The sequence below is a fragment of the Zootoca vivipara genome, chromosome 6 (assembly GCF_963506605.1).
Source record: "Zootoca vivipara chromosome 6, rZooViv1.1, whole genome shotgun sequence".
Lineage (NCBI taxonomy): Eukaryota > Metazoa > Chordata > Lepidosauria > Squamata > Lacertidae > Zootoca > Zootoca vivipara.
The window spans coordinates 90,528,063-90,551,905 of NC_083281.1; the positions used below are offsets into that span (position 1 = coordinate 90,528,063).

At 39.5% G+C, this 23,843-nt stretch overlaps 2 protein-coding genes across 2 annotated transcripts in view; one reads left to right on the forward strand and one right to left on the reverse strand.

Moving 5' to 3' along the window:
• Positions 1-8,292, forward strand: part of PPTC7 (protein phosphatase targeting COQ7) — a 24,823-nt gene extending 16,531 nt beyond the window's left edge. The window contains exons 6-7 of the mRNA XM_060276360.1: positions 2,522-2,651; positions 3,346-8,292. Coding sequence (XP_060132343.1) covers positions 2,522-2,651; positions 3,346-3,404 — 189 coding nt within the window. The 3' untranslated portion in view covers positions 3,405-8,292. The remainder of the gene's footprint in view (positions 1-2,521; positions 2,652-3,345) is intronic.
• Positions 8,274-23,720, reverse strand: RAD9B (RAD9 checkpoint clamp component B). Its single transcript, XM_035118455.2, has 11 exons — positions 23,647-23,720; positions 21,434-21,504; positions 20,529-20,678; positions 18,448-18,562; positions 17,519-17,618; positions 15,606-15,712; positions 14,411-14,517; positions 13,961-14,025; positions 13,425-13,547; positions 10,397-10,541; positions 8,274-8,510 (listed from the first exon to the last, which is right to left on the reverse strand). Exons 1-11 carry the CDS (start codon positions 23,678-23,680, stop codon positions 8,385-8,387), a joined length of 1,143 nt encoding a protein of 380 aa, XP_034974346.1. The 5' UTR covers positions 23,681-23,720; the 3' UTR covers positions 8,274-8,384.
• Between the last annotated feature and the right edge of the window lie 123 nt (positions 23,721-23,843).

Genomic DNA, 23,843 nt, shown 5'->3' on the forward strand with positions numbered 1-23,843 from the left:
GCAGCAGCAGCAGCCACCATTTTCCCATACGTCCTCAAGCCTCCTGCTGGCCCCAGAGCTTCAACTCCAGATATTTTGAACTGGATTGGGGAGACAGTGGGGAAGAGAGCTGGAGAGCAGGAAAAAATGGAGGCTTTTTCGAAGGTGCTCCCCACTTTTTGCAATTTCAGTTAATCAATAAAGATATGTTTCAGAAAGTTTGGTTCCTGAAAATGTTTTAATATTGTAACTTCCCAGACACTCCCAAAATCTTCTAAAAGTAGTTGCTTAAAATGACTCATTTGAAATTGGAGTAAAGGGGAAATCTGCTTAGTTGAGTTAGACCAGGCATCCCCAAACTGCGGCCCTCCAGATGTTTTGGCCTACAACTCCTATGATCCCTGGCTAACAGGACCTGTGGTCAGGGATGATGGGAATTGTAGTCCAAAACATCTGGAGGGCCGAAGTTTGGGGGTGCCTGAGTTAGACTGATGAGGTGGAGGAGGCTCCTCCTTTTCGGCCACACTCTCCCTGCACCCCAGAGGGCATGTTTGACCCCAGCCTGGTTTGAGTTTGGTCTCCTCCATTGGCCATGTCTGCTAAGGAAGACAGGCTGTGCCAAACGGGTCTCCAAGGGAAGTTGTTTCTTTCTCCCCCTCCTTTCCCAAAATACAGTTCCATTTTTAGTGGCTTTCTTTGCTTATCTAAGTCCTCCGGTGCTGATGGGAGGGAAGGGTTAGGAATGCATTTGCAGGAGATAACATGCTATTGCCCTTGTGGATGTGTAGGTTCATGTGGTATTGAGTGCCACCACAGGCAACCTTAAATTTGGCTGCTGTAGTATGCCCTACAGATAGGGTTCCCAGCATTAATCCCTATGGAGTCAGAACGGCAACTTCTGTTGAAAACAGTAGTGATGGCTTTTTCTTATTAAGTTCAGCATTTCAAAGGAATTAAGATCGAGGAAAGCAAATTTGGGAAGAAGTTATTAATCAGTCTTGAATTCTGCTGTTTGGTTTTGGTCCCCGTCCCCACTTTAGCCATTTCTTGGTGTTTGCTTATGCAGTAAGGGGTCAGATAAAAACTGAGTAAAAGTTGGAAGCTGAGTTGAAAGCAGAGGGCTTCAGATATGCTCTTTAAGTCAAATGCAGCTTCCCAAAACTTTTGCTGCTGTGGAGAGTAGGGAGATTTATTTCCATACATAGCATACTTAAATATGCCAACTGACCGACAAACATAACTACATGCTTCCAGCTACCATCCCAAACATACCAACAATCCATTGTATACAGCCAGGCCCTACGTTACAACCGCATCTGTTCCAACTCTACAGACAAAGAATCTCACCTAAGAGATCTACAGCAAACCTTTTTAGAACTAAAATATCCACCTGATGAAGTTAAACAACAGATCAACAGAGCCAGACTGATACCTAGAGAGAACCTGTTGCAAGTCAGACCCAAAAAAGAAAATAACAGAACACCACTAGTTATCACATACAGCTCCCAAGTTAAAACAGTACAACGCATAATCAGAGATTTACAACCTCTCCTGGACAATGACAGCTCTCTTAAGTTCTGGGAGGAAGACCTTTCATTGCCTACAGACAGCCACCCAATCTTAAACAACTCCTCACCCACAATAATACAACCACCAGACTGAACATGGACACTGGTACCAGAGCCTGCAATAAACCCAGATGCCAACTTTGCTGCCACATACACCTGGACAACACCATTATTGGCCCCAACAACATCCAACATACCATCTCAGGACTATTTAATTGCTCATCTTCTAATATTGTGAATGCCAACAGTGCCCTTCAGCTCTCTATATTGGACAAACAGGCCAAACCCTACGCCAAAGGATAAATGGACATAAATCTGACATCAGGAATCACAAGACAGAGAAACCAGTAGGAGAACACTTCAATCTCCCAGGACATTCTATACAAGATCTCAAAGAAACAGACTGGAAAGAGAAGTTGCTGAATTGCAACTCATTAGCAAGCTTAAAACCATGGAGCCACCTGGAATGAACAGGGACATAGGATTCTTATCTCATTATACATGATCAAGCTTTTCTTTTCACCTCAGCCCTTGCTCCCCCCCCTGCAAGACCAATTGCAGTCATTAACAGTAGTTAACAATCATCAACAGGTTTACCACTCCTATCAGCCCATCACCCATTCCCATCACCCCCACCCTCTGAATATACATAAGGGTCTGGTGACTTCTGTTTCAGTGTATCTGATGAAGTGTGCATGCACACGAAAGCTCATACCAAAATAAAAACTTAGTTGGTCTTGAAGGAATTTTTTTATTTTGTTTCGACTCAGACCAACACGGCTACCTACCTGTAACTTTAAATATGTTTGTCTTTAACCCAGAACAGATCCTTTTGAGTTAGCCACTGTTAATATGTAAGTTGGAATAAGGGAGTAAACAATATTCTTCTATTATGTGCACTTATTTGTGACATATGAAATGTGTAACCTTGGTAAAAAAAAAATATTATTCTGTCTCTCATACTATTGATTCAGAATTCAAATTATGAAAGTATACAACAGACAGCAAGAAGTATCGCCGAGCAAGCTCATGAACTGGCGTATGACCCAAATTACATGTCTCCCTTTGCACAGTTTGCTTGTGATAATGGATTGAATGTAAGAGGTAAGTTTTACCATTTTCTTGTGGGAAGCTTAACAATGACACTGCAGGCTAGCATTTGTTCCAAATTCTGAACTGGCAAGCAGACTTTGTACTAGAATGAGAGACTGGCTAGTAATTGGGGTGGTGTTTTACAAAGAGTGAGATGACCTGTTCCCAGGTTTGCTGCTGACTTGCTGTATAATTTTGGTTTTCATCATGCAAACTACTTTGCATACTTACAAACCTGATTATTTTCCACAACTACTGCATATAAGCCAGCTATATTAGAGTCCAGGGGGAATGTTTTTAAGTTTTCCAGCACAATTCAGTGAAGTATGTAAAAGGCAAGCACAAACATTTCTATTTAGAGCATTAGCTCTTAGATTTCCCTGGATAGCAACAGGGCACCTGTTGGAAGTCTTGGCTCTTAGCTTATGGTACTGAGTGTATCTGGAATATGGAAGGTGGTAGACTCTCCTTCATTGGAGGTTTTAAAGCAGAGGTTGGATGGCCATCTGTCGGGGATGCTTTAGTTGAGATTCCTGCATTGCAGGGAGTTGGACTAGACGAATCTCTATGATTCTATGTCTGCCAGACATATGTGTTGGGTTTGCTGAAGAGTACTTGCCCTCTGTTCGGCTTCGTGACCTGCTTTTAATGGCAGTTTCTTTGCCATTTTCTCCCTGTGAAAATATGTAAATGTCTTGCTTTGCAGGTGGAAAGCCAGATGACATCACCGTCCTCCTTTCAATAGTAGCTGAATATACAGACTGACAGCATAAACTTTTGACAACTGACTTGAGTGTTTCCTGCCGTTCCCAACTTCACATGGACTGTTTCCTGCTGGCAGGATGCCTTTCTCTGCAGCTGATCTCAGTGGCTCTTACATGTTACTTCCATTGCCTGCAGTCGAGGTCTCTATCATGAACCACTACTGGAGTACACTAGGGTGCATCTGCCAGCAAGAAATGAAGAATTTCAATACTTGAAGCTTGTCTTTTCAAACTCTAGTAGTAATTACTTCATAGTGGGGAGGGGGGGTGCGCGATAATCATGGTTATGGCTCTGAAAGAAATAAGTAGAATTGGCTATTCATAATTCAGAACTAGATGTGCAGTTTGACACTGATAGAAAACCTCCATGAGGACAAACAAAATTGTTTTGTTAGGGGGGAAAAGCCCATTTTTAATTTGAGAGGTCACAAATCATTCTGCAACTAACATAGTTTGTTAAAATGATAGTTGAGATTTGTGTTGATATGAATTCTCTGGAGGCTTCCAAATGCAGTGAGCCTCAAGATGTATATGGTTTAGTGCAGGAGTTTTGTCTGTTACTAATTTGAAACACAAGATTAGTTCGTGAAACGTATTGTGTGTCTATGAGAGAGAGAGAGAGTGTGTGTGTGTATATATATGTGTGTGAAGGTGCCTGTTATCATGCAGATGGAAATATCGTTTATTTGCAAGGAGCCCTGTGCTGGCTGGATCTTTCTTTTAGAGAGAAAGTTTTTCTAAAGATATTTCAGTTGCACTAAGTCTGAAGAAGCAAGAGTGTTGAGAGTTTGGAATGGCATGTTTCCTGAGCACGAATCATCTGATCTTGCTTTGTATGCCATAGGTAGCGAGGAACGATAGAGGCATTAAAGTGGGTAGTCTTCTCTTTTGGGTTTGAGGAACTTGATGGTGTTTCAATGTACGTACTTCTGCTTGTGCTCCCACAGCAATTGAAGTTGCACACATGCAAAATGCTGAATGAGCAGCATTTACATTTTAGTAGCTTGGTGTACAGAATTTCCAGAATGAACTTTAATGATGTTTACAGGTATCTAATAGCCATTTTGCAATATAGCATTTCCTTTCATTTACATCCACTCAATCTAGTTTATTCTTCAGGCTGCAATCTCCTCCCTCCTTTTTTAAGCTCATGTAAAAACCAATAGCTATAAAGATATATAATGGTCAGTTTTTCATAACTTTTTTGCTAGTAGAAAAGTACTTAGAAATGAAAAGCCATGTTTTATATAGCAGTTGGGTAATGTGGATGTTTAGATTCTGAGCTTGGCCAGTAAAGCAACCTTTTTAAGATGAAAGGTTTTTTTTTTACTGCCAGGTTTGTTGTGTTAAAACTGTAAGATTGAGGTTACCTCAGCCTGTTTTAAATATTTTTTTGTGGTTGTACTGTATATTTGCATAATTACGTCAAGCTTTTATTTATAATTATGTGACATGTACCATGTACATGTCACTATTTCAATGCATCCTACTTTTAACAGGCATTTTATTTACCATGAGGATGGGCAGAATCATTTGGAAGCTGATTAAATTACTTTTTGTGAAATTGGCATCTTAATTTTTCTTAAAATATTCTTTTCTTTTTTTGTCAGAATGCCTTAACCACTTAACTTGACAAAATGATTTTTTTCCAGCATGGATACAGGGTGGAATACAATGAAATAAAGAAAATTCATAGTGCTATAATTCAGAAATGTGGCAAATGATAACTTTGCACAAATCATTTCAATCCCTTATGCTACTTTAGCTGAACAAGTTATAACTATCAATATTCAATTAGAAGGAATGTATTACTGCTGCAGTTCCAGACTTCTTTCCTGCTTTGACAGAAGAGCAGTTATCCTATAATTTGGACTTCATTTGCATTTTAAATCACCAGTATTTGCTATTGTTTATTAGAACAAGCCCTGATTAGTGATTGACTGGCCTAACCCACTTGCCCTTCCTTTTGGCCTTGGCGCCTCCATAGAGCAGGACAGTTTCCCTGCTTCATGTTCTATCTTCCTGCCTTTCTGCAACTACAAAGGATGACCCATCAATTAAACAAATGTGGAAAAGGAAGGTGCTTCTTATGCCCGGATGGTCATGGCCTGGAGCCTTTTGCCACTGTTCTTGGATCTTGTTCTGAGTAGCAGAACTGTAACATCTGTTGGGATTGCTGGCCTTGCTTTGCTTAGAACAGTTTTTAGTCAAGCAGTTTGTATAAAGCCATTTGTCTCTTCCAATGTTTTTTATGATGATCAAATTGAGTTTTTAAACTTTCAGATACTAAGTTCCCCCTTCCCCTCTCCAGACGCCAAAGACCAGTACAGTTTATAGCTTTTTGCCATCTGTTTTTAGAGCAATACTGTATTATAAAGAATTAATATTTCTATTACATGCTTGTCTTTTTTCCATTTTAAGATGTGCACTCAAACATATCTGAACCTAATTTCTTCCTATGAACTTAAGCTGTTTGCGCACAAATATATTTTACAAAAAAAGGCAGGATTCATGTACTTGTGAAAAAAAACATTTACCAATCCTCAAAGCAGTAGTGTTTCCTAGGAACTTGTTTAGTGTTTTGGTTTGGCACAGAGAAGACATTCCATTTTGTGTTTTCTTAAATCTGAAATACATGGGTGGAGCCTGGAGAGATCTTACCTGCAGAATTACTTTATAAAGAATCTGAAAGAAATAACTTGGCATAACATCAACCTGCTTCACTCAGTAATGCAGTTGCAGCTGCAGGGCTTGCTTTACAGGAATGCCTGTAATTGTGTTACTGAGTTTGTTGATATGAAGGGCTAGGCTAATGTGAAATACCCATATTAATGAAGGAAACTAAGTCCATGGCTTTCCCTCAATTTGCTATTTCCACAACAAGTGGGAAAAACCTTGAAAATTGGGACCAGATTGGATATAGACAAAACTGTCCATAGTAAAAGCAAGCAAAGATGAAGACACTGTGAATGGAATTACTCTTTGTAATGGATTGCTTTTCCATGGGAAGCCAGGCTAAATGTAGACATTGACTTTTTCTTTTATTTGACAAAGCTGATATAATGAGGATGCCTTCTTGTTAAATGAGACTATCATTACCTGTGCTTACCTAAAAGGCAATTATGTGAATTGGATGTTTGAAGTATATAATTTGTGCAAGAATAGTATCTGTAAATACATTTTAATGAACTGTAAAGATATTTAATAAATAAAGTATTTATACAATATGCATGTGTGCTTGGGTCCAGGGTCTTTTGCCTCACCATCCCCACTACTGACTCCCTATTGCAAGCATCCCCAAACTGCGGCCCTCCAGATGTTTTGGCCTACAACTCCCATGATCCCTAGCTAACAGGACCAGTGGTCGGGGGAAATGGGAACTGTAGTTCAAAACATCTGGAGGGCCGAAGTTTGGGGATGCCTGCCCTATTGCTACTCAGCTTCCCCCCCCACACACACACTTCATTCTAGGGGAACTTTACTCAGTCTTCAGGTCATCTTAACAAGGTTAATAATATTTTATGTTGTCCCATAATACCATGATCTGAATTGTTTAATAGCATATGACTTCAGTTTTATTGCTTAAGGGGAAGAATTTATTTCATACTGCCCAAGTAGGAGATATGTGCAAAACAAGAACAGTTGAATTTTCTATTATTGCATGCAGTGTATAGACTTCAAACAACTGTCCCTCAAATCTGCAGTAATATGGGCTGTCCTTTCAAATACAGAAGTCAAAACAGAAAATATTGACAAACAATCCATAAGGAATTCCTCTTGCATAAGTTCAACCACAATAAAATGGAATTTTATTATAATACATGTGTGTCCTTGTACAAGTTCTGCTGTGAAGGACAAGTTGCAGATGGTTATGCAGATGTTGATTTCTTAAGGTGAGATGCAAAGGGAGACACTGAGCAATAAGCACTGATAGAAAAACCTTACATAATGGGGAATATGATTAAGAAGGCAAAGAACCAAATATTTTTACTGCAAAAAGCAAAAACAGTTTGAGGGTTTGGGGCATGTAGTAAACAAATATGCTAGAGAAATGACCTGAATTTGCTACTTGAACTAGTTGGACTGTTTTTCAGTACAGTGAAATTTCAACAGCAGTTCAGTTCACATTGTCCTTCACTGTGGGAGTTGAAAAAAGTGGGTCTTAAAGAAAAGCAGACTATGGAGTGGTGTGACTAGTTGCTCTTTGTTAGGTTGCTGTGGGTAACTGCCTGTTACCAGGGCTGAAATGGCCAAATGCATTCTGACTTCACTGCTCTAAAAGGAGTATTACTGTGACACAACACATGCTTATAAAATGAGGGAGGCTTCTTTCAAATTTACTGGCATAATATACTATGGACATTTCAACACTACTGAGATGTTTTTCTAATAGACTTGCGCTAAAACCAGTTTAATACTAGTTAATCTTTCACAATTTAGTTTAGAAGGAGCAGGAGAATGAAACTGGATGTATGCACTTTTGCATCCAGTCTTTTGTCTTAAGTTCTCCTGTGTCATAATGCAATCAAACACGAACATTAATGCAATATGTGTATGTATTAACTGGCTTTGGTTCACTCATGCTTTGCTTAACTGAGAAGTAAATCTCATAAAATTATAGTTGTGACAACTTGAAGAAAAATCCAAAGGCTTCTAGTTGTTGTTTTTTAAAATACAGGCAATGACCATTTTAAGTGTGTTCAGTGCATGCATGACCATGCGAACGTACATTGCCACAACCCAGAATTGGCTAGAAAAGGGGAATGGGGGTGGAGTGGGCTTACATGCACTCCACCGACACGTGTGGGGGTCAGGAGCGTAACCCCCCATGCAAAGCTGCCATTGCCTACATTATAAAACAGTGGACTACAACAGAGTACACAAAAACACCTAAAATGAGCAGAAGCTCAGCTTGCCTGAATGCTGAACATACACATTTCTTGGCGACCATCAGAGTTGGCAGATTGATACTTTGTCACTACTAAAAAGTTGGGGAGAGTTGTTCATTGCCAAAATCTTCTGTGTCGCTTGCTGTTGCCAAACTGTCGAATACATGAGTTAAATCTTGTTCCTTGGATGAAACCGCCCCAAAGAATAGGGAATGGAACTAGAAAAGGCAATAAAGGAAGTTAACTGCAATGCATCATATATACTGCACATATATATTGGGGCCAAACGAGATGTGATGGCAACAGAGCTAGGTATTAAAACTATTTGCAGCTGAATCTCTTAAAGTGGGAAGAGTGGCATGTCTTTAATGTACAGCAGGAGCTGGAAACAAGTTAAACCCTTAATATGCCTTAAGTTCTTTCTATATAACTTACTCATTCCATCCAGCTGTATGGGAGGGAGACACTTCTGTACAGTAAACTGTTTCCATTCAAGTTGGTTATTACAAGAACTATGTAACTTAATGAACTAGTGTCTGCATTTGCTTATTTTTCTCTTCCATCCACATCCCTTTTTCCCTTTATGTTGCCTTTATGTTGGTGCCTTTATGAATTGTCTTTTCATTATGTAAGTCCTTCTTGGAATAGTGGGGTTAAAATGCTTAAAATTATAGACTTCTCTCCTCCCATTTTTCTTCTGGTGCGATTCCACAACTGGAAATACAGTGGTACCTCGGGTTACAGATGCTTCAGATTACAGACGGTTCAGGTTACAGACTCCGCTAACCCAGAAATAGTACCTCGGGTTAAGAACTTTGCTTCAGGATGAGAACAGAAATCATGCTTTGGCGGTGCGGCGGCAGCAGGAGGCCCCATTAGCTAAAGTGGTGCGTCAGGTTAAGAACAGTTTCAGATTAATAACGGACCTCCAGAATGAATTAAGTTCTTAACCAGAGGTACCACTGTAATATCCACTGAAATAAATAAGGGTGGTTTTTTTGGGGGGGGGGAGATCCAGCTCTCTCACTCAGTCTCAGTTTATCAGCCTGCACTCTAGAGAACAACCATATTTGGTTGCTCTTCTGTCATGTTCATTTTAGCATTAATGTATACAACTTTTGACCAAGATCCAAAAAGCTACAAGAAGTTCCATGTGTCTGGGCATCCTTTTACTCTTCCTTTGACAGGCAGCCCCTCATACCAACATGCTATGCTGCCTTTAAAAACTGATGGAACATATATGTACATATATGGTTGGGGTCTGTTTGAAGGAACAGTTGACTCCTACTGCATCCATGAAATATCTAAAAGTACACTTTTCAATCCCACTTTTCTCTGCTACCAAAATGGCTGGGTGTAGGAAGGGTCTGATGAATTCCCAAGTAGGCCTAAGTTATTTTTCCTCAATGTAAACAAAAAAGTTAAGCAACTTAAGGCTTATGGAATAGATAATCTTCCATTATAAACTACAGTTGCTCTTGGGAAGGACAAAATACTGTTTCAATGGGCCCTCTACTATTCAGCTGTTGAGCCTACATATCCTGCATATTTTGCAAAGTGCATCTGTCTAGTTTTCTATAGGCTTGGCAGCTCTTGAGATATTGCCAAACTCTGCACCAGGGTTCCTGAACTGGGGGCAGCTGTCTCATGCTGGAATCTGGGTGCCACTTGATTCATGATGGCGGACCAAAATGTCACGGTGAGACTTACCCCATTTTGGAGCATAGATCTGGTCACTTCTCAAAATATAATTGCCAAATTCAGCACAACTCTATCCCATGTGGGGGCAGCAGTCTTTGTTGACATTTAAATGCTGGACACCATTTTGAATCAAGATGATGGACCAAAACATGACCTCACCTGATTTTTGGAGTGAAAACACAAATTACACTAGCCATTTAAAAATCACAATATTTTGGGGTTCTAAAAATTCCCAGGCAGCAGTAGGCACTCCCTGCTAGTAATGGAATAAATACTTTTGCATATGGCGGAACACTTCTGAATCAAATTACCAATTTAATCCCAACAGAAATGTTTGCTTTTTTTGGAGTGTCAAGCTAACTTCACTTTTACAATTTACAAACCATTTCTATATATCTTCAACTTTTACCTTATAATCTGGATCAGGTGGCACTGCTGCTTCCTCCGTAATGGTGAAGCCATTTGATGTAGCTGTGGCTACTTCTGTCTTGCTAGTGTTTCTGCTGGAGATTATGGGGTCTTTATTGCTTCTCTTTAGTGCAGGGTTCCTAAAATGCCACATAACTGAAAGTGTTATGTGCCTTTCCATTCCAGCAAAACTCTTACTGCACAGCTACTCTATGCAGCATTTGTGACTAGGACCTTTGTAAAGGTGGATCTCGTACTGTTCTTGTCAGGCCTCTTCCACTGCTGCCTATTTTTTGCAGCAGTGGAGGATATCCTTAATGTGAGGATATGTACCCTTCTCTGGGGCAGGAGGCTGGTATGATTTGATAGATGTATCCTCACTTTCAAGGGAGGGGATAGATTATTTACAATCCAGCGTCATTTTGTCTTAAGGAAGGAAGCAGGTATTTGCTCGTGACCATGTGAGAGAACAAGCCACAAGATGGTCACAGGTATGGTTCCTTATGTCAAATATGAGGGAAAAGCACCAATGGCAATGAAGAGGCTGGGAGCTTTGGAAAATAAGCAGCTTCTGGCATAGAGCTAATGATACTCTGTTTGCAAAGCTAAGTATCTGTGGTAACTTTTTGCCCACTTTCCTACATGTGTCACAATCAGTCCTAGTTAATTTGCTTTAGAGCAGCTTACTACAGGGACAGCAAGGATAATTATAAATAGAATTGAAATAAAGTTTTTGGGCATGGCTATGCCTACCAACTTTTCCCACTCCAATCTAAGCTCTATGGCAGGGGTGGAAAAGCTGTGACCCTCCAGGAGTTGCTGGACCAGCTCCCAACAACACTGATTATTAGCCATGAAAGCTGGGGGGAATTGGAAGTCCAGCAACATCTGCAGGGCCATGGGTTCCAGGCTCCCACTCTATGGGGTGTTGCCAAAGCTTGTAAGTCAGGTTCTCTTGTACACCCACTGAACAGTTAACAATTACTAAATTATCAGGTGATAATGCTAACCTCATTTGAAAGAGGACACAGAAACAACCCATTTGAGGACAGCATTGAGTGACATGGAAAGAGTTTTTTGGGAACAAACAAAAAAATCCTTCCAGTAGCACCTTAGAGACCAACTAAGTTTGTCATTGGTCTCTAAGGTGTCATTGGTCTCTAAGGTGCTACTGGAATGAATTTTTTTCATTTTTTGTTTCGACTACGTCAGACCAACACGGCTGCCTACCTGTAACTAGTTTTTTGGGAGTTAGGGCTGTGGCTCAATGACAGAAGATAGAAGTTCCTAAATTCAGTCTATGGAGTCTATGGGTAGGGGTTGGGAAACATCACAGTCTGAGATTGGATAACCCTGTCAATTATTATAGATAAATACAGAGCCAGATGAACCAGTGGGCTGACTCACTAGAAGGCAGTTTCTTATGTTCTTAAATACATATATGTTGTGTACATTAGCGCATAGGAATGGGTGCCCAAGTACTTTCCCCCCCCTTAGACTTAATTTTATCATGAAGGATTTCAAGTTCGCCCCCCTCAGGATTTGGGATTCTGTTTGGCATGTGAACAAAACCTGAGAAATGTACAATAGCCTATGAATGTTGCCTTGACAACTGACAAGGGCAATTAGTGTATTATTTATTTCAACTTGTAAGCTGCTTCATATAAATATGCCCAAAGCAGCTTACAACACAACAAATATGCACATCAGCACATCATTACAGTAACCGGCAAACACTAGGTCATATCAATACATATTATGACAAGCCAGATAATTCATTTTGATAGTTTATTTTACAATGATTTACAATGTTATATTAGCATTAAATACCGCCACATAATAGCAATAATAAAAACAGCATCCACTGCATGACAGTACTATACCAACTGGTGTAAAACTTGTGACCAACAACAGAAATTAACAGAAAAAAACCTTTTCCTCTAAAATAATTATGTCCTTCAAACTTGAAATGGTTCCAAAATTTCCCCTAACTACCGTGGTAGCACCCAGTTTCCATGGCTCAGCAAATCTTAACTGTGAGCAAATGCAAAAGCACAATATGTATCCTCTCCTGAATTTAAATAGACCTCACCTGGCTTCATCTAAAGCCCAAACGACTCATGACTTTTCATGCCTCTTTGCATCATAACCAGCAGAATTTATTTTAAAGAATATGCTTTGCATCAGTTGGAGGAGCTGATAACCAAGCAATTAGAGAAGGTGCAGTGGAGAGTTCAACTATTTCTACTTACCAGTAGGCTGAGAATAATCCCTCAACTATAGCTAGTATTTGCTTGGGGGGGGGGCACACGCCATTGGTGCCGAAGGGGAATTCCCCTCCCACCACAATGCAACTGCCAGCTTTAGAATTGGGATTTTCCTCAGGATCACAGCAGAGGAGGAATTCCTCCTCCACACCTACACTGATTCTGTGGGTTATCAGTCCCTCCAATTGATGGAAATGATTTTGTGAGGGGGAAAGAGTACAGAGAGCCCCCCCCATCCTGAGGAGCTGTTCCTCCACCAGCAGCGGCGCCAGCGGGGAGGGGGAAGAGTCCAGTGAGGAAGGAGGAGAGAGGAGACGGGGCTCTGGCAGGATAGCAGAGCCTCTGCTGCACGAGGGAGAGGAAGAGAGAGGGGGGGAAGAAGGGGAGAAGGAAAACATGGAAAGGAGACCCTTTTTCTCTCCGGTTCCGGAATTACGCAGGAGGAAGCGAGGGAAGAGATTTGGGGTGCCCAGACTCTTATGTTGGAAGAAGACGCGAAACGCGCCATTCCAGGGTTCTGGGTCCGACTTAGAGCATGTGTCCTGTATAGCTCTAGCACTGTAAATAACCTGCACTTAATAAAAGCATGAAAAGGCAAAGGTCTGGAGAGTCGTTACTCTAGAGTAGTCGCAACGCATCCCCTGTGACAGATTTTTATTTTTTTTACCTTCTACCAAAGACTAATGTAACATCAAGTGTAGTTTGGTCTTGAAGTCTAGCATTTTGCAAGTATTAAGTTATTTCAAAATCAATTACCTTTTCTGGCATTGCGAAAGCAAAGGCGATTCATGAGACAGTGTCCGGCCTTCAGTTTCTGCTAAGGTAGCCAAAACAAAACTGGCTTCTATGAGCATATCCTCAATGCTGAAAACAACTGGCCTGTATATGTAAGAATAAAGTTGAACTGAGAGCTACAGACACATAAAAGAATAGGTTGTGTATCATTTATCATACATCTATACAGAAAAGTGAGGCGGCTACTTATATTGTCCTCTGCTTTTAAAAAGAGTTATTAAAAGTAATATCCCCCCCAAAAAAACAACAACACACCCATGAGCTTAAGCACTCTAAGTCGTGTGTTAGATTCTGGGACATGTTTATGTTGTCATATGATGAGCACAATTTATATTCCATAACTTCAATATAAAATAGGTTGTGCATTTATGTGTGAAATGCATGTTCACTGCTAGTTTAACAAGTTTAAGCAATCTGAATTACAAGAGTAGTGATTATGGAAGTTCTAAGGAAAGCTGATACTAAAATGCTATATACCAAAGAACCCATCAACCTACTTTCCAGAAACATCAAGATGAATAGAGACTGGAGCAGTGATGGCTTCTGCAAAAGTCAGTAGTCCCTAAATGCAAGTGAAAGATGTCAATTAGCTCAAATATGACACACTATGGGAGCATTAGATTCTTGTTTTACATTTGTGTTACAATCTATTACATATAGGACAACTAGCTATTATGTTATTACTTGACCATGGGCAACTTGGAGGCTTCCAGCTGACCAATGACAGCAATATGATGTTAGATTACAAGGAATTGATCTGATCCAGAAGGACTGTTATGCCTACCGTGCTTAGAGAGGCCAGTGTTTGACAGTAATTTCCCCATTATTTCGCCACCCCAATGCCCTTCAGCAAACCACCTAAACAAGACTTTGAATCAGGTGCCCATGGAAGAGCATAACTGTGTAATACTGAGATACATTAAAGGAAATATAATTAGCAATATTACCCTTAGCTCTTTAAGGCAAAATGTGACTTCAGTGTCTACTCCAACCTGAAAGTATTCAAATTCCTCTGGATTGATATGTATCTCAGTGTGCATTGCCTTTGCAAAATCTGTACAAAACCATGACAATGGCAGAAATTAAAAACAATGGAGCCCCAACCATAAGAAATGTATCCAAGCCTTTGAAAATTGAACATTGGTCATTTATAGTGAATATTCATTCTGATCCAATGCTGTGCTCACATTTTTCTTGTCTTCAAGCAGGTGGCACTGATTGTAACAATGATTTCCAGAGTAGCCACCCTGTTCACCTGCGGCACCACATGTTTTTGGTGGCAGAGGCTGTGAACCATGGGAGAAATGGCTCCCACAAACAAGCCTCTGCCCACAAAAAAATCCAATTGCAGATAGACTGAGGAAACTATCGGAGGGTGAGGAGGAGGGTTACCTTTTTCTCCCTTTAAAAGTACATAGAAAGTCTCTCTTCCAACTTCCTGCTTGAGCTCTTTCTCATTACCTCTTTCAGATATTTTTAAAGCTCAAATTAATTCTACCGTACTTCCAGTATTTACCCAAATCCTTTGAAAAAGCAAAGTGTGTACACTGGTGCACTTTCTTTCTGTGGGGGGTGGGGGTGGGGGGAGTGGGGATTGAGAAATAGCCAGAGGGGATAGCAATCATGGCATTTGCTCCAAATGTGCCTATGGATCTAAAAAGGTTGACAAACCCCAGATAGATAATACATTTATGCCAGACAGGCAGATATTTCAAAATGGACTCCATTTTTAGTATATGTGAGCAGAAATGATAGGTTATACCAGTAACTTAGCTGAAACAGCCTAATGCGGGGAATGTTGATATATTCTATCAATTTCTGGCATTAATTGACTTCTAGTACTTACTTATTTCTTATTTATTGTTTATAAATAAACAGGAACACGGAATGCCATCACAACTTCACATATCCTTACCAGGTTTTTTTAAAGTTACCCTTCTGTTATTCTGGCATGTTATAAAATTCTGATGGTTGCATTAAAAAATACCAACATATTTCTTTGCCATGACTGCTAAATAATAATTTTAGGTCATATAATGTACAATACACTTTTCCTGATAAAACATTATTGTAGTCTGAACATTCTTAATTATCACTTTATTGACTTATTTCTTAACCATACAATGAAAGTTCAATTCTTACCCATTTCCTCGTCAGTGTAAGTCTTGAAACAAACTTTTACTGGAGTTACAGCTACAGTTACTTCATCTTGACAGGTTGGAAAATGAATCAGTATATCAGACAGCTGCCTGAGAAGTTTAAAAGGGTAATAGTGTTTCATATTACAAACAGTTCTCTATGCTATTCATGAGTAACAAAATTGGCAGCTCAGTCTCACTTAATCCATATCATATTGCTATTCCTTTTATCTAATTTTTGCTAATTTATTTCCTTGTTCAATCTGTTCTCTTGAGATTGGGAAATCACAATAGTGTCTAAGGCAGGAATGGAGAATCTGAGGGCCTCCATATCTTGTTTGTCTTTTTATTTATATCTATCTATACCTGAAGGAGCGTCTCCACCCCCATCGTTTTGCCCGGACACTGAGGTCCAGTACCGAGGGCCTTCTGGTAGTTGCGAGAAGCCAAGTTGCAGGGAGCCAGGCAGAGGGCCTTCTCGGTAGTGGCGCCCGCCCTGGGGAACGCCCTCCCATCAGATGTCAAAGAGAAAAACAACTAACAGATTTTTAGAAGACATCTGAAGGCAGCCCTGTTTAGGGAGGCTTTTAATGTTTAATTATTTTATTTTATTTTTCTGTTGGAAGCCGCACAGAGTGGCTGGGGAAACCCACCCAGATGGGCGGGGTATAAATAATAATAATAATAATAATAATAATAATAATAATAATAATAATAATAATAATATATGTGGGTTAAACCACTGAGCCTAGGGCTTGCCGATCAGAAGGTCGGCAGTTCGAATCCCTGTGACGGGGTGAGCTCCCGTTGCTCGGTCCCAGATCCTCCCAGCCTAGCAGTTTGAAAGCACGAACCGCTACAGCGGGAAGGTAAACGGCGTTTCCATGTGCTGCTCTGATTTGCCAGAAGCGGCTTTGTCATGCTGGCCACATGACCTGGAAGCTATACGCCGGCTCCCTTGGCCAATAATGTGAGATGAGCGCGCAACCCCAGAGTCGGTCACGACTGGACCTAATGGTCAGGGGTCCCTTTACCTTTATTATTATTATTATTATTATTATTATTATTATTATTATTAGGAAACTCCCTTTCACAGGAGGCTAGGCTGGCCCTGTCAGTCTCCCTTAGGCTACAGGCAAACGCAGGCCTTTGACCACTGACTGACTATTATGTTCTGTGGTTGGGTGTTGTACTTTTTGTGTATGGGTGCTTTTAAATACAGTAGTTTTAAGTGCTTCTAGCACTTTTTAAAAAGAGAATTAATCAGTGCTTTTTTCTATAAGAAGTGCCATACTTAAGAACAACAAAAACAGAGTGCTGAAACTGCATAGCCCTTGAGTACCTCCTGAAAAAAGCACTGGGGTTACTTATGTATTATATATACAGTATATATATATATATATATATATATATATATATATATATATATATATAAAGAGAGAGAGAGAGAGAGAGAGAGAGAGAGAGAGAGAGAGAGAGAGAGAGAATTTTAGTTGTATCAGTTTTATTGTATGCTTTGAGCTGCCTTGGGTCCTGCACTGGGAGAAAGGCAAGATATAAATAAAATATATATATTGTGGGGAAGTGGTTTGTGTCTGTCTGTTTGCTCATTCTCTATGAACATGAGTCAACTCTTGAGATGTCATCACCTAATGTGACATGAGGGTTTCTGACTGGCACTCTTTGTCAGTGTTTGGATGCTAGCTGCTATTTTGAATCAAGATGGTAGACCAAAACATGACTTGGATTGACTTTGTCTGAATTTTGGTGTGACTGGTCCAAATTCACAAACTGCACCATCTATTTTGAAAATCACAACACCATTTAGCTTTAAAAAGTACTTTGTTAGCACCAGGCACTCCTCACTAGTAATATATTTTAAAATTAGGTGTGCTGTTAATATGTTAAATCTATTACCTTGATTGAATCTTCATTGCATTGGGGCACAAATGCTTTGCAAACACAGCTTGCAAAGGTTCACATTCTTGAAAAGCCAAGTTATGAGTTTTCACAACACCTGAGGAGAGAGGATAAGGATGGAAATGAGCAAGCCTGCATATTAACACTGTAAATCTCCAACAGTTTTTACTTCACCCTTGAAGGCGCACTCTTCTACTGGATGCCAACCAATAGCGCCCTCTGGTGGGCACTGAATGCTCAACATCTTTTTAATAAAAGGTACGGTATGTGTACCTTTTATGTATATTAACTCTTTGGAGTTAATAAACAGTATTACTTTGACTAGGCCATTTTGTTACATACTGTATCTTTAACAACAATTATTAATGCAATAACAGAAGCACATCATTTTTTTCTACAATGTGGAAAAGATTCATTAGACATACTTGTATTTTCCTGTCTATAAGACCCCCCGTATAAGACGCCCCCTATTTTGGGGGACTCCAATTTAAGAAAATGGGGAGAGAACTATCCGTGTATAATACGGCCCCAAATTTTGGACTTTTTAAAGGGGAAAAACCTAGTCTTACACATGGAAAAATACAGTATTTCCAGAGGTACAGCCATTTTAGCCTGTTGCAGTAAAACGTTTTACAGCTAAAATGTTTTAAGGCTGCTAATTAATTTATTTTGGCATGAGCTTTGATGGACTTGAGTACACATATTTGTATTATTTACTTTATTAATTTATTTGTGCTGGAACCTGAAAACTTATTCTGGTGATATCAGGTGGATTTGGAAAGTTCCAGGTCTAAGAAATGCAAGTCCAAAGTCTGTCAGCAAACAGAACTAAGTTGTGTTATTGTTTGGATCCTGGCCTAGATGTTTTTAAAACCTGCCTTACAGCCCATAAGACATAAAACAAAATGTGCCAACTACTGACCTACCATGTTTGCAGAAAAGCTGAAAAACAACATGGCAGTCATTAAAGTTTGTATAGATGTTGCATTTCTCTATGTTCCTTTCCACTGTGTTTAAGCACCGAAATATAGGCAGGACAGCCTGAATTTTTTTAAAAAGAAAGAATTATTGCAAAGATTAGAGCAAAACCAGCCCTTAAAAAACAAGCTTATATATTGTGAGGGACAGGGGATATCGCGAAGTCCCTCCCCTCCTGAGTTCAAGCCCATCCCCGAGCACAGGGGAAAGCAGAGAGAGTTCCGATTTCAGTGGGGAAGCAGGAAGTCGTGTCCGAGGCTCAGGCAAGGTAGAGGAGCCAGGGTCCCAGGTGGGACAGGAAGGGGCGAATAAGGGGGGGAGACCCATCCCCCCAACTCCGGAATTACGCAGAAAGAGGAGGGGAAAGAGGATGGGTCTGCCAAAGCTTTTGTGTTGGAGAAAGACGCGCCAAAAGCCATTCGGAGGTTCTGAAACCGACTGACCACATCACTCCGTGTAAATAGCAATGACTTCAGCACTGTAAATACGCAGCACCAATAAAAGAATAAAATGCAGAGCTGCGTAGCGTCGTTACTCTGAAGTAGCCCACTCCGGCCACTGTGACATATATGGTAAAAAGTTTGGCTACTAGCATTATTATTATTATTATTATTATTATTATTATTATTATTATTATTTTAATTTTAAAATAAATTTTATTGGTTTCAGAAATAAAAAATTGTTTACAGATAAATAAAACAGATACATATGAATACAGATGTTACATTATCTTGATTTCCCTCGTTCCCTCCCACAATTCCCTCCCTCATTCCCCCCCCTACTTCACGTCCTGTACTAAGCTCGTCCCTTTTATATACATTAGTAATCTCCATTGTATTTTTGTTTCTCCAACATAGAATCGTTATCTATCTGAGATAAGGTTTGGTTTTTCTATTTTGTCTTTAATATACATATTAAATGGTTTCCACATTCTGATTGCTTCTTCTAAACTTGTTCCTTTGACTTCTTCATATCTAATTGCTAAATTATAATAATGGAATAACTTAATTTGCCATTCTTCTTTATTAGGGATTTCTGGGGTTTTCCAATTTTTCGCAACTAACAGTCTGGCGACAACTACGGCATAACTAGTTAAACCTCTGTCATTTGGTCTGATATCTTCCGGCATCCTTCCCAACAAAAAGAATTCCGGGTTTTTCTTAAAGGAATATTTCAATATTTTCTTTAACTCCTTATATAACATTTCCCAAAAAACCCTGATTACACTACAGTTCCACCTCATGTGGATAAATGAACCAACTTCCTTTTTGCATCTCCAGCATAAATTACTGACCCCTGGGTATATTTTAGACATTTTTAATGGTGTCAAATACCATCTATTTTGCATCTTTAAGACGTTTTCTTTCAAATCATAATTCGTTGTGAAATTTAAGTCCCGTTTCCATAAATTTTCCCATTTTTGTACCGAAATTGGTCTTCCCAAATCTTGGGACCATTTGATCATAAACTCTTTTGTCATCTCTTCCTCCGTTTTCCATTTTAATATTATTTGATATAATTTTTTTATATATTTATTTTTGTTTACCAATAATATCTCCTCCAATTTTGATGGTTCTCTTTCAAAGCCTATTTTTTTTATCAATTTGAAATCTTTGGTTTATTTGAAAATACTGTAACCAGTTGGTCATGTAATCTTTTATCTCTGAATAATCTTTCAATTTTAATGTTCCCTCCTTTTCTTCCAATATCATTTAAAGGAACAGGATTAAATAAAAGTTCATTAGGAAGTACATAAGGAAGACCTAGATGGGCGTGCAAGTTTTGGAGAGCACTGTTTGTTAATATTGTGTGCTAATAATGTTGGGAAACTAAAAATACATTTTCAAACATTCTAGCAGCTCCAATAGAAACAATTTATTACTGGAAGAAAAACTACACGTAGTTCAAAAACTATTTTTAGTGGAAAGTTGTGATTTGTCAAATCCCACCAACACATCACAACACAGCAAATAGAACTGTGGTTTCGTGGTATAAAATAGTATAGATTTTCTCATCCACTGAGACTTACCTTTATTACTAATTTGTATGCAAGGTGTGTGTGATTTTTGTTCAAACCCAGTTCAGGCATATTTCTACAGGAATAGTGCTGAAAAAAGATGGATGAAAAAAATACACAGGCATAGGCTGACTGAGAAGAATTCACTGACCTGAGGGAAAGCTATGAATAGACAAAATCAGCATGAAATCACAGCTTGAAATCACAAACAAACAAAACATTTATCCTATGGTAGTATTTAGGGCATTAGGTGTTAATTGTTATTAAAAACTCTCTTAAGCATCTGAAATTTTCTAAACACTGTGCAGATACTGAATTTGATGTTAAAGAGGACCCTTTGCATCTGTAGCTATGCAAATATATATGATATGTGTAAGTTTGCACTTAATATTAATTTTAAACACCATTAAATAATATTTAATATTTATTATCATTATTTGTATATGCATATGCAATTTGTATACAGTATGTAGATAATAAACACCATACTTTTAACCTTGCTACCGCTTACACCTGGAATTTACTGACACAACAGGAGTGTGATGCCGCTTCTCATACTTCAAATCTCTACTCAAACCCATCTTTTTTCTTTGTACCCTACATAGCAATCCTCCTGGAATTCCTCCTGGCTATTGCTATTCCTAGGGTGCCTTGGCAGGAGCATCTCTGGCTCTAAAGGTGTTTCAAAATATGCTATTTTTGGGGGGGGGGGAAGAGATTTTATTCTTGTATTCCATTGTATCATATTGTGTTGTATTTTCTCAGTTTAATTTGTTTAAGTTGTTATATACTGTATAAACATTGTATTTCCTATTTGGTAAGCTATTTTGTAAGACTGTCTTAAGTGGTATATAAATATATTAAATAAATAAGTTTAATTCCATATTCATTTTTCTAAATTTTGAATGTGTACTTACTCCTTTTTCAGTAGGATCAAACCAAAATTCATCACTGATACGTGCTATGGCATGTATGGCCCTTCCAAATACTGTAGAGGAGATTTTGAAAAATGCATTAGTGTTGTCACATTTAAATATGCAATCTTATATGTGTTGGTTCAGAAGGAAACCCAACTGGGTACCATAAGTAGGTATACTGACTTGCTGGGAATAGGTTACTTTGAGCAAAACAGGTCTTACTTCTGAATAGATCATTAACTATATAAGAAACCCAAAATAAATCAGGGTCACTAAGAGAAAGCACCTGAATCAGAAACAAACAAAAAGGAGAAACACAGAGATTAAGATCCAACTGGTGCTGTTATGGAGCGGAATGAGTGAGAAACACTCATTTTCCCATTAGAACTCTTGATTAAGGCATTCAGCCTCTTAATTTTAATCCCCAGCATGTGCATCCTTTATAAGCTTGCCCTACCATACTCTACAAAGCCAGGAAACTGAAATATTGGCGTCAACAATTGAGGCGATAATTAAAGGCTGGGATTTTGATTGCAAGTTCAAGAATAGGAGGTAGCTTTTAGCCTGGATCATTTAATTTGGAGCAGAAAGATGTGAGCACCTGTATCCAATATTTAAACAGGCTCCAGGACCTTCCTCTGCAGCCCCATTTTTTTGATTCAAAATGGAAGTTTAATTACCACTTTACAGCAGGGCATCCATCTCATAATTTGTACTGATTTGTTAGTCCCTGCGACACAACTGAGGCCATTCGTGTCTATTTACTTAATTTCTCGCCACAACTACCCTATCATTCAAAGCTTCAATTGAGATGGCTCAAGGCGCTCTTACAAATGCTTTGGTGTAATTAACTCTTGGCTCAACCTGATACATAGCAATGTTATACTATGTATCCAAAATGTAGTAACATGGCAGAATATGCATGTTATGTACAGTGGAACCTCGGTTTACGAACACCTCGGTTTATGAATTTTCGGTTTATGAACGCCGCGGACCCATCTGGAACGGATTAATTCACTTTCCATTACTTTCAATGGGAAAGTTCGCTTCAGTTTATGAACGCTTCAGTTTATGAACAGACTTCCGGAACCAATTACACCTATGCTTTGGGTTAAGTACGCTTCAGGTTGAGTACTCCACGGACCCGTCTGGAACGGATTAATCCACTTTCCATTACTTTCAATGGGAAAGTTCACTTCAGTTTATGAACGCTTCAGTTTAAGTACTCGGCGGACCGTCTGGAACAGATTAATCCACTTTCCATTACTTTCAATGGGAAAGTTCGCTTCAGTTTATGAACAGACTTCCGGAACCAATTGTGTTCATAAACCGAGGTACCACTGTATATGTGTTTGTGTGTTGGTTAGTTGTTGGCATCTGGCTGTTTTTGCAGCACTTTTAGCATCACAGAAGTGACCTTCCTAGGGAGGGGAGTCCCAAAATGGCCAAAGACTTAAGACAGTATATAAAATATGTACTGGTATTTTAACTCCAATGGCTTGATGCTAGTACAGTAGATGGCGGCCTCTGCCTATGTTCTGAACATATGTGCAAGTAAAATTCAGCACCAGCGATAAATGCCACACAATAGGCAATGCAAAAAAAAAAAGAGCATATACTGTATTGGAAAGAAATACTGTAGTAAGGGCAAATGACTAGCTGGTTGTATTTTGGTCCCTTCTTTCTACTCAGGAGCTCTATGGCAGGCATACAACTCTGCAAATTTTAAGAAAATAAATATTTAACACCATAACTGATCCAGTATTTGAAATTAACTTTCTATAAACAAGAGGGGCTCTCTAAAAATTTACAAAACCAAACTACTGCGTAAATGAAAAGTGCCTCAAAGGGCTTCTGGCTTATGCTCCTATTATTCTCTGCCTGCCTTGTGCGGTTTTAAATATGTTGGACTTTAAATATGTTGGACAGGAGCGGTATTATTCATAATTGCCTCAGCTGGAAACTCTAAACACATTTTAGGGCGGGGGTGGGGGAACTCCCAACAGACCAGTCTGGCTAAACTTTTATATTTTATTTTTCGCATTTAAGCAGCTAAAGGATAGAAAAGCGGGAAGGTGGGAGAACAGCGTGGGATTTAATGGACATTGTTTCTGCGGCGTCTCGTGAGGCACGCGGGATAAGAGTCTGAGGGACCCAAAATCATGACTATTGTTAACGTTCGCAATTTCTGTCACCATCCAGGGCGGCGCTACCTCGAACACCCGCCGCTCCTAGGCCGCACTTCATGACGAGGCGGCGGCGGCGACCGCAAAAAGGGGAGAAAAAGCGCCTTTCCAGCCTCTTTCCCCTCAGCAGCGGCAGCGGCGCCTCACAAGCCGCCCACAAAAAAGGCGGGAAAACCACTCTGAGACAAGACGGAGCCAGAAAAAACGGGGAAGGCATAGAGGTC

Excerpts from the sequence above, each read along its gene's own strand:
- RAD9B (XM_035118455.2), bottom strand. The coding sequence starts at position 23,680 with ATGAAGTGCGGCCTAGGAGCGGCGGGTGTTCGAG. Across the intron at positions 18,563-20,528 it reads CATACAAATTAGTAATAAAG|GCTGTCCTGCCTATATTTCG; the intron begins GTAAGTCTCAGT and ends AAAAAAATTCAG. Across the intron at positions 10,542-13,424 it reads CTTTCGCAATGCCAGAAAAG|GAACCCTGCACTAAAGAGAA; the intron begins GTAATTGATTTT and ends GTGGCATTTTAG.